A 12885-nucleotide genomic window follows, 5' to 3' on the forward strand; every position below is an offset into this window, starting at 1 on the left:
CCACCTACTGCGCTTCCTCCGTTCTCCTCCCGGCCACGTTCCTAGAAGGTCGTGTCCATAGGGAGCATGCATCCACTTCCACATCCTCAGCTCACGGTCGCTACTATGTCCACTGCAGTCAAACTCCTGTCAACCCCATCTAAAGCTAACCATCAGTATTACCCACGACCCAGTTACACATCGGTGGAGACCTTTTGGTCTTAATTCATCTCCTGGGGAGTTCCCTGGTGGTCTAACAGTTAGGATTCAGCACTTTCTCTGCCATGGCCCGAGTTCAATCCCTAGCAAGGGAACTGAGATCCCATAAGCCACGCGGCACAGCCAAAAAATAAATCCATCTCCCCATTTCCTTTGCCCCTTATACAGCCCTTTGGCATAAGTAAATTCTAGATGCAGTCTAGAATCCACCACCCTCCCTTATAACTCCACCCCATTCAAATCACAAGCCCAGGCAACTCCTCCCCCTAAAGACAACTAGGATTCATTTCTTTTCATGCCACTGCCTCAGTCAAGCCTTCATGGTAGTCAGGCTTCTAACCACCATCCACCCATCCAAGCAAGTGCTGCGGGTGCTGGCCTTGGAGTGGGGAGCACAACAGACAAGGCCTGCTCCCCTGGGGCTCACATTCCTGGGCCACAAACAATAGCAAGAAAATGAGCCATCAAGATAATATCAGACAGTGGAAGGTGCTGAAAAGAAAACAGTGATGTGATACTTTCTTAATTAAAGACTTTTAAATGTCTGGGGGAGGCTACTTCAGTTGGATCCCCAGGAGAAGACTCTCTGAGGAAGTGACAAGAAGCTACTGAGGGCAGTGTTCACTAGCTAAACCCTGTTTCCCAGCCATCCTTCGAGAGGGAGCTTTTCTGAAAAGACAGGCAAGTACCACCGGCAAGTCCCTTCCAGGTCCTCCTGCTTTTCCTGTGACCGTGGGGGGAGCCGCAGAGGGGTGGCCCCTGAGCCAGCTCTGGCAGCTGCCCTCCATGAGGAAAGCATGGCCTGCCTGTTTAGCAGACTCTTCCCTCCAGCACAAAGCACCCCAGTTTGCATCACTAGCTCTATGAGGTTCTGGGGGAGAGAAATCCAGGCAGAGGTCAAAGGCCTTACAGTGGGAACAACCTTGGTGTGTTCGAGGAGGAGAGGAACGATTGGTGTGGCTGGAGCCCAGTGAGGCAGGAGGAGGGGAGCAGAGGGGAGACGTGTTAGAAGGTGGAGGGACTTGTGAAGCTTTGTAGTCCTGGGAAACGCATCTGGATTTTAAGTGCATGGAAGACCACCAAAGGGTTTTAGGCAAGAAAGTAACACTTATTTAAGTTTCTTAAAAGATCATTCTAGCTGCAATGTGTGGAGAATGAGTCAGGGAGGAAAGGGCCAGAAGACACTGCTTTGGGACTGAGCCAAAGCTACTCTCCTCCCTTCCTCTTTTGCCCTCTTCTGCTTTGGAAGCAAGGAAGGAAGGGCTGATGAGCATCAGCAGGCCCCAGCACCCTGCTGAGCAGAACAGAAGCACCGAGATACCCTGACTGCCCCAGGCCTCTTCCCTCACGTCTGCCTGGCAAACCCCTTCTTACCCATCACAGGCCAGCTTCCCTGAGGCCTCCCTCACTCCACAGGCAGACCGGGTGTTCTTTCTTCTGCCGCCTCGGGCATGACGCCCCTGCTTACCATCATAGGTACACAATGGGATTGGTCACTCAATTATACAAGCATTCATTCTCTCCACAAACGGACACTGAACACCTGCTGTATTCAGACACAGTGATAGGAAATCAGAAGCTCAACAGTGAACAAGATCGCCTTTTAGGTGTGGTCCCTCTGCCCTGGTGGAGTTTTCGATCTAAAAGGTGAGATATGTAGACAGCTGAGGTTTGGGGAGTAAAGCGGCCAGTCTCCCAGGCCCTGAGCCGTTGTAGGGAGGGACACTTGCCACCTTACCCCCAGGACCTAGACACAGTCTCACACGACGATCTGTGTTAAGTGCATTCTTCACTCAGAAAGGCTTTCAAATGTATTTTCAGTGGAATGCATTTCTTCTTACCAGGAAACTCCCCAAGCAGGGGCCGTTGTACTGTCACAGTATTAAATCATGCATTCGAGCACCCTGCAAAACACTGCTTTCTCTTCACATTGCTGCACGTCTCTTCTCCCACAGAAGGCTCCAAGAATGTCTGATGGAACACTTCACATCAGGGGTCCTTAGTGGATGTGTGTTTGGCTGATGGCTTCGTTTGGATTTTCTAAACAGGGATAGCTCATTATCAGATCTATGGCTGCTGAACTGTGATTCTGAAAGCACTTAAAATAACTCCTCAGGTTCGTATCACATAGCCTATTACCTGCAGTTTTAATAGTTCTGTGTTAGTCCGTCAGTCATGTCCAACTCTTTGTGACCCCATGGTCTGTAGTCCAGGCTCCTCTATGGAATTCTCCACACAAGAATACTGGAGTGGGTAGCCATTCCCTTCTCCAGAGGATCTTTCCAAGCAGGGATCAAATCCAGGTCTCTCGCCTTACAGGCAGATTCTTTACCCTCTAAGCCACCAGGGAAGACCAACAGTTCTCTAACTGCCCCATTTGGTTGCCTTTGCTACTACTTCAGGTGATAGTAGCTGGGGACAAGACAGCAGAGACAAGGCAAATAAAAATGCAGCCCCTGCTTCTGTCTGTATTATTAATATTTGGTGTTTCGTTATGTAACCATGGTGAAGCTGACACGTGTCACACAAGTGAGAGGTCCTTCCTACAGGGGAACTAGTATGCTTGGAGGCCAGAGACATAGACACATACATGCAAAACTTTCCCACCTTCTGGGCCTAGAAAGGACTCCACAGGGGCAGCTGGCCCGCTCTCCTGCCTCTAACACTCAAAACGAAATGGCTGGGCAGCTTGTTCCTAAAAATCCCCCAAAACAAAGTCCACCACCTCTGAGTCCCTCACTCTTATGCATAAGCCTGAGTGGGTTTTCTATGTCTAATCTCATTCACTCTTGCTGTTCTTCCAACCCAATTCCTGATTATTGCTTCTATGGAAATAAAAGTTAATCATCACCTGTACTCTCGGTACAGTAACCCCGGAGGTGAGATAAAAAACAAAAGCCAACTCAGAAGCGTGGACTCCGCTTGTTTGAGTACAACCACGGCCAGCTGTGGTCCTCTCCAGATACTCGCCACTGTCCTTTTTTCCAGTCTTGGCCCTGGGAGGGAGGGTCTGGACGGGCAGGGAGCACACGGGGCTAAGGCACATGAACCGGCCCACTGGCTGAGCTGAGAGGCCTCTGCCATGGACACAGAAAGAGGCCCTGCTACCTCCTGGGTCAGAGGAGGGGTAGAGCAGCCTCCCATGGAGGATGTCTTCCTCCTCCTGATTGAAATAAAGCAGAGAGCACAGGAAGGTCTGCTTTTAATGAGTATCTTTAAAAGCCTTTGCAACAGCAGGCGCAGCCCAGGGCAGCCTGGAAACCCACACTGAGGGCAGCAGAGCTCTCTGGCTTTCAGGTGACCCTGCAAAAAAAAGAAATGGTGCTGCTAAATCAGGAGTGCGGCTTCGTCCCACCTCACATTTAAAAATCCCAACCTTCCACATCATTGCAGAAAGCCTGCCTGGAAAATGTGTGCTGGCCCTCACAGGGTAGCATGGTTTGACAGGCGGGGGTGATCTCATTTTATCCAAATGCTGCGAGGGAAGCGGCTCCACCCCTTCCAGAAGCAGTGGGGAAGCCCTTCCACTCCCACCACCAAGGACACAAGGAAAAGGCCACTACACGAGCTTGCAGGAAGCCTGTGGCAACAGATCCCACCCCCGCTTCCCTGCCTCCCTCTTTCCTCCAGAACTACTCCAACTTCCACTCTCCTCAACCACGTCACTAGATTAAGAAGACGGATGTCTCTGCCACAGATATGCCAGACAAACCCTGGGCCTCTCTTCACAGCCCCTAACTCCCCAAGGTAGTGTCAGGAAAACTCAACACTTGCACAAAATTCTCTGCAGACTGTTTGGTTTCTTTCACACCCCAGGCCGAGGAGCCAGTGCTTATTTTCACAGGAGTGAAGAAGCCTCTGTCTGTAAGTGAGGTTAACACCCACCAGAGGCTGGATTCTTTCTGGTCTCTCTCAGCAGCTGAGCATCGTGATTTTGCTAATTAAGCCGCTTTCTTCTCCTTAATTAGCTGCATGTGAATCTTGTTGGGAAGTCTTGGATCCGTGAAATAGTCTGGGATGAGAATCAAAAAGAAGAAATCATCTAAACCCAAGGGGAAGCAGATGAGGAGAGAGACAGCTCACTCTGCTAAAAAGTTAGGACGTCTCTGTCTTGGCAGGACTGTTCCTGTGGTCCAGCTTTACGATGTGATATGAGATGTCTCAGCAAATTCCAGGGTCACCATCAGCACTGCCCTGACCCCCAGCACTTCTGAGCCTCCAGCTCCAGCGTTCCCGGGAAGGGGGACATGGGGTGGCCCCGGTCCCCACCACACCACCCTGCCACTGGCTTATCAGCTTGCTGACGCACAGGAAGCCGTCAGAGGGTTGATGAGTCTCTGGCTTTCTGCTCCAGGCCCATATTGGGGCCCAAATAAATACCAAGTGTTATTCTTGTCTCCACTCGGCCTGCCGGCTCCTGTCTGAGACATCACGCCCTCTCTGAGAATATCCTCTCCAAGGAGGGCTAGGCTCTCGCAGGATGACGACAAAGGAGGATTTTTATACACCCGGCATAATGTGAATCAGAGGCAGCATCTGCTGTGGCAGCAAAGACGTACTTAGGCTCAATCAGAAACCTTGTGAGGCTGTAACGGACTGCCAGGGCTAAAAGGACCTGAGAAATCAGTCGGCCTAGCCCCTTCCCTTTAAATACCATTGACCTCAAGCCCTCTCAGGGCAGTGGAGCCCATCAGAATCACCTGGGGAGCCTTTAAAACAGTGAATGCCAGGCCCCGCCCCAGACTAATTAAATAAAACCCCGGGGGAGGGGTGCCCGGGCATCGGTATTTCTTAAAAGCTCCCCAGGTGACTTTAATGCACAGACTGGGCTGAGAACCCTGCTTTAAGATTCCCGGGAAAAGAGCTGCCTGTCTGTCCCTTTGGGAATCGCAACATTCTTAACCATCTTTACCACGAGGAAGTTCTGCCTCATTTCTTATCTGTCCTCATTCTGAGGAAATGATGGAGGAAAGAGCGTTTTGAAGAAAGCTCCCTTGGGAGACATCAGGTGATGTGGTAGCCCAGGCTCTGCCTTGTCCAAGTCGCAGTTCACAGGAACACTCCTGGTGCGCGTTGATCACTCACCCAAAATGGATGCTGCCTTACTCACCTGCGGCAAATTCGGGAATGTTGTCTGGTCTTTTCAAAAATATTTCTCTGGAAAACAACAAGGGGTATGGGGTGGAGGTAAACCAGGTCCTGACCTGTCTGTCGGCTGCTGGCCTGAGACACACCTGTCGTCGCGGGCAGAGAGCCAGAGGCCTCCTGCCAAGGACCCTTTCCAGTGTGATTCTCCTTCAAGTCAGGATCCGGGGTCAGAAGCACGGAGCCTAGGGAATGCTCAGCTCACGAGACAGCGAGTGCTGTAGCCAAGTGAAGCTTGCCATTCACTCGACAATCATTTCACAAAACCCAGGCCAGGCCAGGGCCGAAGAGCTCGCTGCCTCGTCCCTGAGGTTCTCACGTGTGGGGGGACAGGTGTGCCACCCACAACCTTCTGAGGAAGAGCAACCAGAAATTGCCACGGGTGGGGCGAGAGAGCACGGGAAACAAAGCTGAGCAGACAGACGTGAGGCAGCTGCTGGTCCGGCGGGCCCGTGGACGCTGTGACGACACCCGCGGCGCCGGTCCACTGGGAAGCTGAAACTGCCTCACATCCCACGGAGTTTCATGGCTCATAAAGCAGGTCCACAAATATTACCTCACTCTCCAACCCCGTGAAACAGCAATGACTGTGCCCCGTTTTACACAGGAAGGAGCCTAGCTTTCAAAAGGTTGACCACTGCCCAAGTTCATAAAGCGAGTAAATAAAGGAGAGGAGCCCCGGGTCGTGTGGCTCCAAGGCCAGGGTTCTGCAACATAGCCTCGTGGCCACAGCTGCCCTGCCTGCCCAGGAGGCCCCTGCCTTCCAAGTTTCAACAATTTTGCTTCCCTTCTTTTCCTTCAATTCAACTTGAGAACTGCTGAGCACAAATTAGGTGTAAGTCACTATGTAAGATATGAGGGATTGATTTTAAAAAGATAAATACAGCCCCATCTCAAAAAAAGGACAGTTAAGCACAAGGAAATGGGTAAGTTCCCAAAATGCCAAGTAACCTCCAGGTAGTGCTACAGGAGGGTTCGGAATAGTGTGCTGAACGATCAGAGGAGAGAGGGCAGCCTCCTCAAACAAGACCCCCCAAGTCATCACACAGCATCTGGCATTTGAGAACCCTTGAGGTACACATGGGACAAAGGCTGAGGGACAAGAGCCTTCCAGAACAAGGAAGCAGCAGGAGCAAAGGTCTGGAAAGTCAAGGGAGCAGCTCACATTCTATGGACAGTGAGCTCCTCTAGGGTAGGAGCCGGGCCATCTCCACTTTTGTTTCCCCAGTGTCTAGAAGAGCACTCAGTGAAGCAACCAGAGGGGTCCAGTCTGGCTAGAGTGGGGGCATGTGCAGGAAATAGAGGAAAGTGAAGGAGGGCCTGGTATGGAGGGCCTTAAAGGCCAGGGAGAGACATTTCTACTCAGTTCAAGAGATGATGTTGTTAGTCACTCATCGTGTCCAACTCCTTATGACCCCGTGGACCACAGCCTGCCAGACTCCTCTGCTCCTCGGGATTCTCCAGGCAAGAACACTGGAGTGGGTTGCCATTTCCTTCTCCAGGGGATCTTCCTGATCCAGGGATTGAACCTGGGTCTCCTATATTGCAGGCAGATTCTTTACCGTCTGAGCCACCAGGGAAGCCCAAAAGAGATGATGGGAATGGATAAACAAAGTGTGGTAAAGTGCCACCGTGGAACACTATATAGCAAGGAGAATGGAGGGGCTATAAGATATTGCTGAGCAAAAGAACCAGGCACAAAGGAGCACATACTGTGGAATTCCATTTATATAAAGGACACAGAGGACTTCCCTCATATCTCAGGTGGTAAAGAATCCACCTGCAATGCAGGAGAACTTGGTTTGATTCCTGGGTCAGGAAGATCCCCTGGAGAAGGGATAGGCTATCCACTCCAGCATTCTTTTGCTTCCCTTGTGGCTCAGCTGGTAAAGAATCCACCTGCAATGTGGGAGACTTGGGTTCAATCCCTGGGTTGGAAAGACTCCCTGGAGAAGGGAAAGGCTACCCACTTCAGTATTCTGGCCTGGAGAATCCCTATATAGTCCATGGGGTCGCACAGAGTCAGACACGACTGAGTGACTTTCATTTCACTTTCAAAGGACACAGAAAGGCAATATGCTAAGTCACTGCTAAGTCACTTCAGTCGTATCCAACTGTGCGACCCCATAGACGGCAGCCCACCAGGCTCCCCTGTCCCTGGGATTCTCCAGGCAAGAACATTGGAGTGGGTTGCCATTTCCTTCTCCAATGCATGAAAGTGAAAAATCAAAGTGAAGTCGCTAAGTCGTGTCCGACCCTCAGCGACCCCATGGACTACAGCCTACCAGGCTCCTCCGTCCATGGGATTTTCCAAGCAGGAGTACTGGAGTGGGGTGCCATTACCTTCTCCTAGAAAGGCAATATGAATCTGAGCAATTAGAAGTCAGTATGCTGCTGCTAAGTCACTTCAGTCGTGTCTGACTCCTAGCGACCCCATGGACTGCAGCCTACCAGGCTCCTCTGTCCATGGGATTTTCCAGGCAGGAGTACTGGAGTGGGGTGCCATTGCCTTCTCCAGAAGTCAGGATACTGACTAATTTTTTGGAGGAAGTGACTGGAAGGGGCCACAAAGGGTCTGAGGTGCTGGTCAGATTCTAGTTCTTAATCTGGACACTAGCACCATGTGTATTCTCAGCTTGTGAAAGTTCATGCCACTTTTTTGTATTTTATATTTCAATAGAATTTTTTAAGGCGATATTGTGGATCCACTGCAGATTTTTCCAGCCAAGGAATGATATGATTGGTGCCATGGTTTTGGAAGATTCATCTGCCTGGCTGTTTACAGAAACACCTAGTAAAGCCTTCCTACAATGTCACACTTTGTTTCCTATCTCCAGCCTAAAACCTGAGATCTCTGGGTGCCTAAAAATAGGTTAGATCCCTACTCCTTCCATTTTTCAGTTCCCAAATTCAAGGTAGGAAGAGTTCCGTACACTGTATATATAAGTACAGACCAGAAAGCTGTGGCTGAATGGCCATAAATTGTTAGGATCTGGGGAGCCAGTTTCCCAGCAAAAACACTGTAGGGCTTCTCACGGCTTGCAGTGAGCCTACAGCAGAGACCTGCAGACAGGTGAGGACAGGCACACCGCCCGGGACTCTGTCCCCTCTTCTCCCTTCCTCTTTTCTTATAGGAAGGACCATCAGAAGCATCCAGGGCCGATGACAGGCTAATTCTCATTCATTCTGGTACCATCCAAAGGAAATAACAATCACACAATCACACACACACACACACACACACGTATTCTCATTCATTCTGGTACCATCCAAAGGAAATAACAATCTCACACACACACACACACACACACACACACACACATATTCTCATTCATTCTGGTACCATCCAAAGGAAATAACAATCACACACACACACACACACACACACACACACACACACACACGTAAGCCCTGAAAACAAACCCTCAAACTTCAAACACTTCTCCTTTCCTCCCACCTCCATCCCAGAAAGAGAAAGGCCTAAAAGGGGCCAGGAGGATTTCATGAGAGGAGCTTGAGGGACAGCAAACGGAGAGGCCTTGTGGCCTACCTGGCCCAAGAGGGGGATGATAAGGAAGGAGAGGGAAAATTGCCTGGGGCTGTCCTTGCAGACGCCAGGCTACTCCTGGAAACTGTTCCTGGGCAGAGAAGCAGGGCCATTCCTGCCATGTGATTAAAACAATGCCCTCTTCATTCACCACCCCCGCTGCTTTTAATCCTTTTGTCTGTGAACATTGCAAATAGTGAGATATTTCAGGTTTTACCATCTATTCCCAATCTCCATGCTGGAATCATTTCTAACTTGGATTGTGAGCTCCCCAGGACAGGATAGATGTCTTCCTTTATCTCCCTTTAGAAGAAAAGGTACAGAAAGTGATGGCCTGATCCCCAGGGCTCACACTGCCAGAGGACCCCTAATCGATCTTTTGGCCAAGCCTTGCCCCTAGCCCAAATAAAACCAAACTTTACAGATAGGTTTCCATTTGCCCGTTCCCCTTCCCCTATCTGCCCTCTGAGACTCCACTGCCATTTGGAGAAATGGCTAAAATATGAAGAACAATGAAGCATGAAGAAAGACACCCCTCTGGTGCTGCTGCTGCTGCTGCTGCTGCTGCTAAGTCGCTTCAGTCATGTCCGACTCTGTGTGACCCCATAGACGGCAGCCCACCAGGCTCTTCTGTCCCTGAGATTCTCCAGGCAAGAATACTGGAGTGGGTTGCCATTTCCTTCTCCAATGCATGAAAGTGAAAAGTGAAAGTGAAGTCCTGCCCGACTTAGCGACCCCATGGACTGCAGCCCACCAGGCTCCTCTGTCCATGGGATTTTCCAGGCAAGAGTAGTGGAGTGGGGTGCCACTGCCTTCTCCAGACACCCATCTAGGCCTACTTTTAAAGACAGGGACTTTCCTGGTAGTCCAATGGTTACCACACTTCTGCAAAAGGGAGCTCAAGTTTGAGTTCGATTCCTAGTCAGGGAACTTAAGATCCTGCATGTACTCCAGTATGAGCAAAAAAAAAAATCTTTAAAAAGACAAAGGAGAGCACAACTTCTGGCTCCCAGCTCCTGTGTGCTTACAGTGAAACACAGTGCAAAAACCAGGGGTTTGGATTCTGGTTCTGCACCTGGGGAAAGTACTTCATGTGTAAAATGGAACTGATAATAAACTATCTTTGTAGACCTGCTGGGAGAATCAGCACAAATGTACCAATTTGCCATACACTGTGTGGGCCCTGGGGACAAAACCATGGCTCCACCAGCTTCGAGCTTTGGTCCAGGGAGAGAGACAAAAGATGGACAATGCAATTACACTACAGTGTGATAACTGCTAATGGAGGAAACCAACGCAGTGCCTGGATATGGAAGCCATTATTATTTAAATCTTGTCTATCTGTCTGTAGCCAAACAGTATTTCTAAGATAGCTCTATTGTTTCCATCCATTGATGCACCATGATTTCCACCCCCCCTCAGTTCCTTGCTTTTCATCCCATTAGGAAAATTTTCCATTCAAGCAAATGCCACGCTGAAAAGCAGTGTGAGGGAAGGGAAAAGGTCTCCAAGATATGGTGGAAAATGGTTTTCTTTTCCCTAGGACTTACAGGGGAGTGGCTTCCAACCCTTGGAGTCTTTCTACAACAATGTTCTCTGGTACATCTGAAAGGCCAGACATCTGTAATTTTTTTTTTTTAAGTTCTAATGATCTTGTTTAATACCACTGTGGAGAATAGTGTTCTACACCCAGTAGCTGTCTGCTGAGTTTCTCAATGCCAAATTCCTTCTTCCAAGTGTCAGAAGGTATATATTTATCCTCACAGCTAAAATGAATGCATATTAATATTTTTGAGATAACTGAAGGAAGCCTCTAGAAATAACAAGAAAATCCTGGGTGTCACAGGCCCCAGCATTAGAAAACATTCCATCTTAGGATATTTTCTAATCTTCAGACCCTAAAGGAAGCAACAAGCAGTGTTTAAACAAAGAGGAGGTGACTCACACTCATGTATCCCCAATGAGATTTGGTAAAAATTTACCCTATTTACTCAAGGCCAGTTTGGAAAACCACCTACCTGAAGAAACCACTTATGAGCAATTCCACTTCTTTGTGGGTCCTAAGGTACTTTTCATTAGTAATCCGAGTTTGAATCTGGGGGACAAGAGCAAAATTTCACCCTCCATGAAGAGAAAGATTTCAGGGTTCCAGGTGGAGGTGCAGAGGGCTGGGGAAAACAAGGGGCTCCCTTAACCCGGGTTTCTTCCCAAGATATTTTGAACAGTTAAGCCTTCTCTCTTCTTACAGATTATAACATCTCCAGTGCTGTCTCAGGCTCAGGCTTAGGCACCTTAACTAAAGTCGGGTCTCTACCGTTGGGAAGTTCTTGTTTGTATCTAAGTTAAAGTATCCGGCAGTCAATTCGGTCCATTTTTCTGGTTCATTCCTATTTTAGTTCTTTTTGCACTTTCAAGCGCCTGCCAGGATCTGTTCAAGGACCTAGAAGCCAGGGGTCCGCCAGAGGTGTCCCCATCTCCCAGCCTTCCGCCCCTTTATCTGGGCACAGGCTCCCGAGTCCCTTCTCTCTGGGGCCCGGCCCTCACCCGAGGAGGAGCTGCACTCCGATGGAGGCGGGAGTTGGGACCGCACCCACCTTGAAGCCGCGCAGCTTCTCCAGCTGCTCTGGGCTCAGTGTTTCGGGGTACAGCCCCTTAATCGCACCCGTCAGGTTCGCCATCTTGTCGCGGTCGTCAAGGAGACGGGCGGCACAGCCGGTGAGGACCCGCCCACAGCCTGGCCCCGCCCTCAAGCCCGGCCCTCTCCAGCAGGGGGCGGGGCTGAGAGAAGCAATGAGGAGGCCGTTCTGAAGTCACGGAGGAAGCTCTGGAGGGACTCTAAAGGAACCCCTTCCCCAGATTTGGAGACTGGATTTCCAGCTTGACTCTGTGTGAAAATGAGCCCTTCTTCTTGACCCCACCCAACCTCAAATAGTTTTTTCTTTAGCTTGAGAGCAAAGCTGGAAAGACAACTGTGGAAAATTCTTAAAGGGATGGGAATACCAGACCACCTTACCTGCCTCCTGTGAAACTTGTATGCAGGTCAAGAAGCAACAGTTAGAACCGGACATGGAACAACGGATGGGTTCCAAACTGGGAAAGGAGTACCTCAAGGCTATATATTGTCACCCTGCTTATATGCAGAGTACATCATGAGAAATGCTGGACTAGATGAAGCACAAGCTGGAATCAGGATTGCTGGGAGAAATATCAATAACCTCAGATATGCAGATGACACCACCCTTATGGCAGACAGCAAAAAAGAACTAAAGACTCTTGATGAAGGTAAAAGAGAAGAGTGAAAAAGCTGGCTTAAAACTCAACATTCAAAAAACTAAGATCATGGCATCTGGTCCCAACACTTCATGGCAAATAGATGGGGAAACAATGGAAACAGTGACAGGCTTTATTTCCTTGAGTTCCAAAATCACTGCAGATGGTGACTGCAGCCATGAAATTAAAAGATGCTTGCTCCTTGGAAGAAAAGCTATAACAAACCTTAAAAAGCAGAGACGTTACTTTGCTGACAAAGGTCCATCTAGTCAAAGCTATGGTTTTTCAGTAGTCATGTATGGATGTGAGAGCTGGACCATAAAGAAGGCTGAGCACCAAAGAATTGATGCTTTTGAACTGTAGTGTTGGAGAAGACTCTTCAGAGTCCCTTGAACTGCAAGGAGATCAAACCAGTCAATCATAAAAGAAATCGGTCCTGAATATTCACTGGGAGGACTGATGCTGAAGCTGAAGCTCTGATACTCTGGCCACCTGATTGGAAGAACTAACTCATTGGGAAAGACCCTGATGCTGGGAAAGATTGAAGGCAGGAAGAGAAGGGCATGACAGAGGATGAGATGGTTGGATGGCATCACCAACTCAATGGACATGAGTTTGAGCAAGCTCTTGGAAATGGTGAAGGACAGGGAAACCTGGCGTTCTGCTGTCTATGGGGTCACAAAGAGTTGGGCAAGAGTGAGTGACTGAACAAAAAAAGAGCGAAA

At 49.4% G+C, this 12885-nt stretch overlaps 1 protein-coding gene across 1 annotated transcript; it reads right to left on the reverse strand.

Annotated features, from left to right (window-relative positions):
• Positions 1–3473: 3473 nt before the first annotated feature.
• Positions 3474–11568, reverse strand: RIIAD1 (regulatory subunit of type II PKA R-subunit domain containing 1). The gene is made up of 5 exons (XM_052638163.1): positions 11485–11568; positions 10909–10985; positions 5309–5355; positions 4084–4210; positions 3474–3501 (listed from the first exon to the last, which is right to left on the reverse strand). The coding sequence occupies exons 1-4, from the start codon at positions 11566–11568 to the stop codon at positions 4140–4142; spliced, it is 279 nt and encodes a 92-aa protein (XP_052494123.1). The 3' UTR covers positions 3474–3501; positions 4084–4139.
• Positions 11569–12885: the final 1317 nt, after the last annotated feature.

Source organism: Budorcas taxicolor, chromosome 3 (assembly GCF_023091745.1).
Source record: "Budorcas taxicolor isolate Tak-1 chromosome 3, Takin1.1, whole genome shotgun sequence".
Classification (NCBI taxonomy): Eukaryota; Metazoa; Chordata; class Mammalia; order Artiodactyla; family Bovidae; genus Budorcas; species Budorcas taxicolor.

Coding starts and splice junctions, on each gene's coding strand:
- RIIAD1 (XM_052638163.1), bottom strand. CDS start 11,568: ATGGCGAACCTGACGGGTGCGATTAAGGGGCTGTACCCCGAAACACTG. Junction 5,356..10,908: donor CTCATAAGTGGTTTCTTCAG/GTAGGTGGTTTT, acceptor GTTGTTTTCCAG/AGAAATATTTTTGAAAAGAC. Junction 4,211..5,308: donor CATTCCCGAATTTGCCGCAG/GTGAGTAAGGCA, acceptor TTCTCATCCCAG/ACTATTTCACGGATCCAAGA.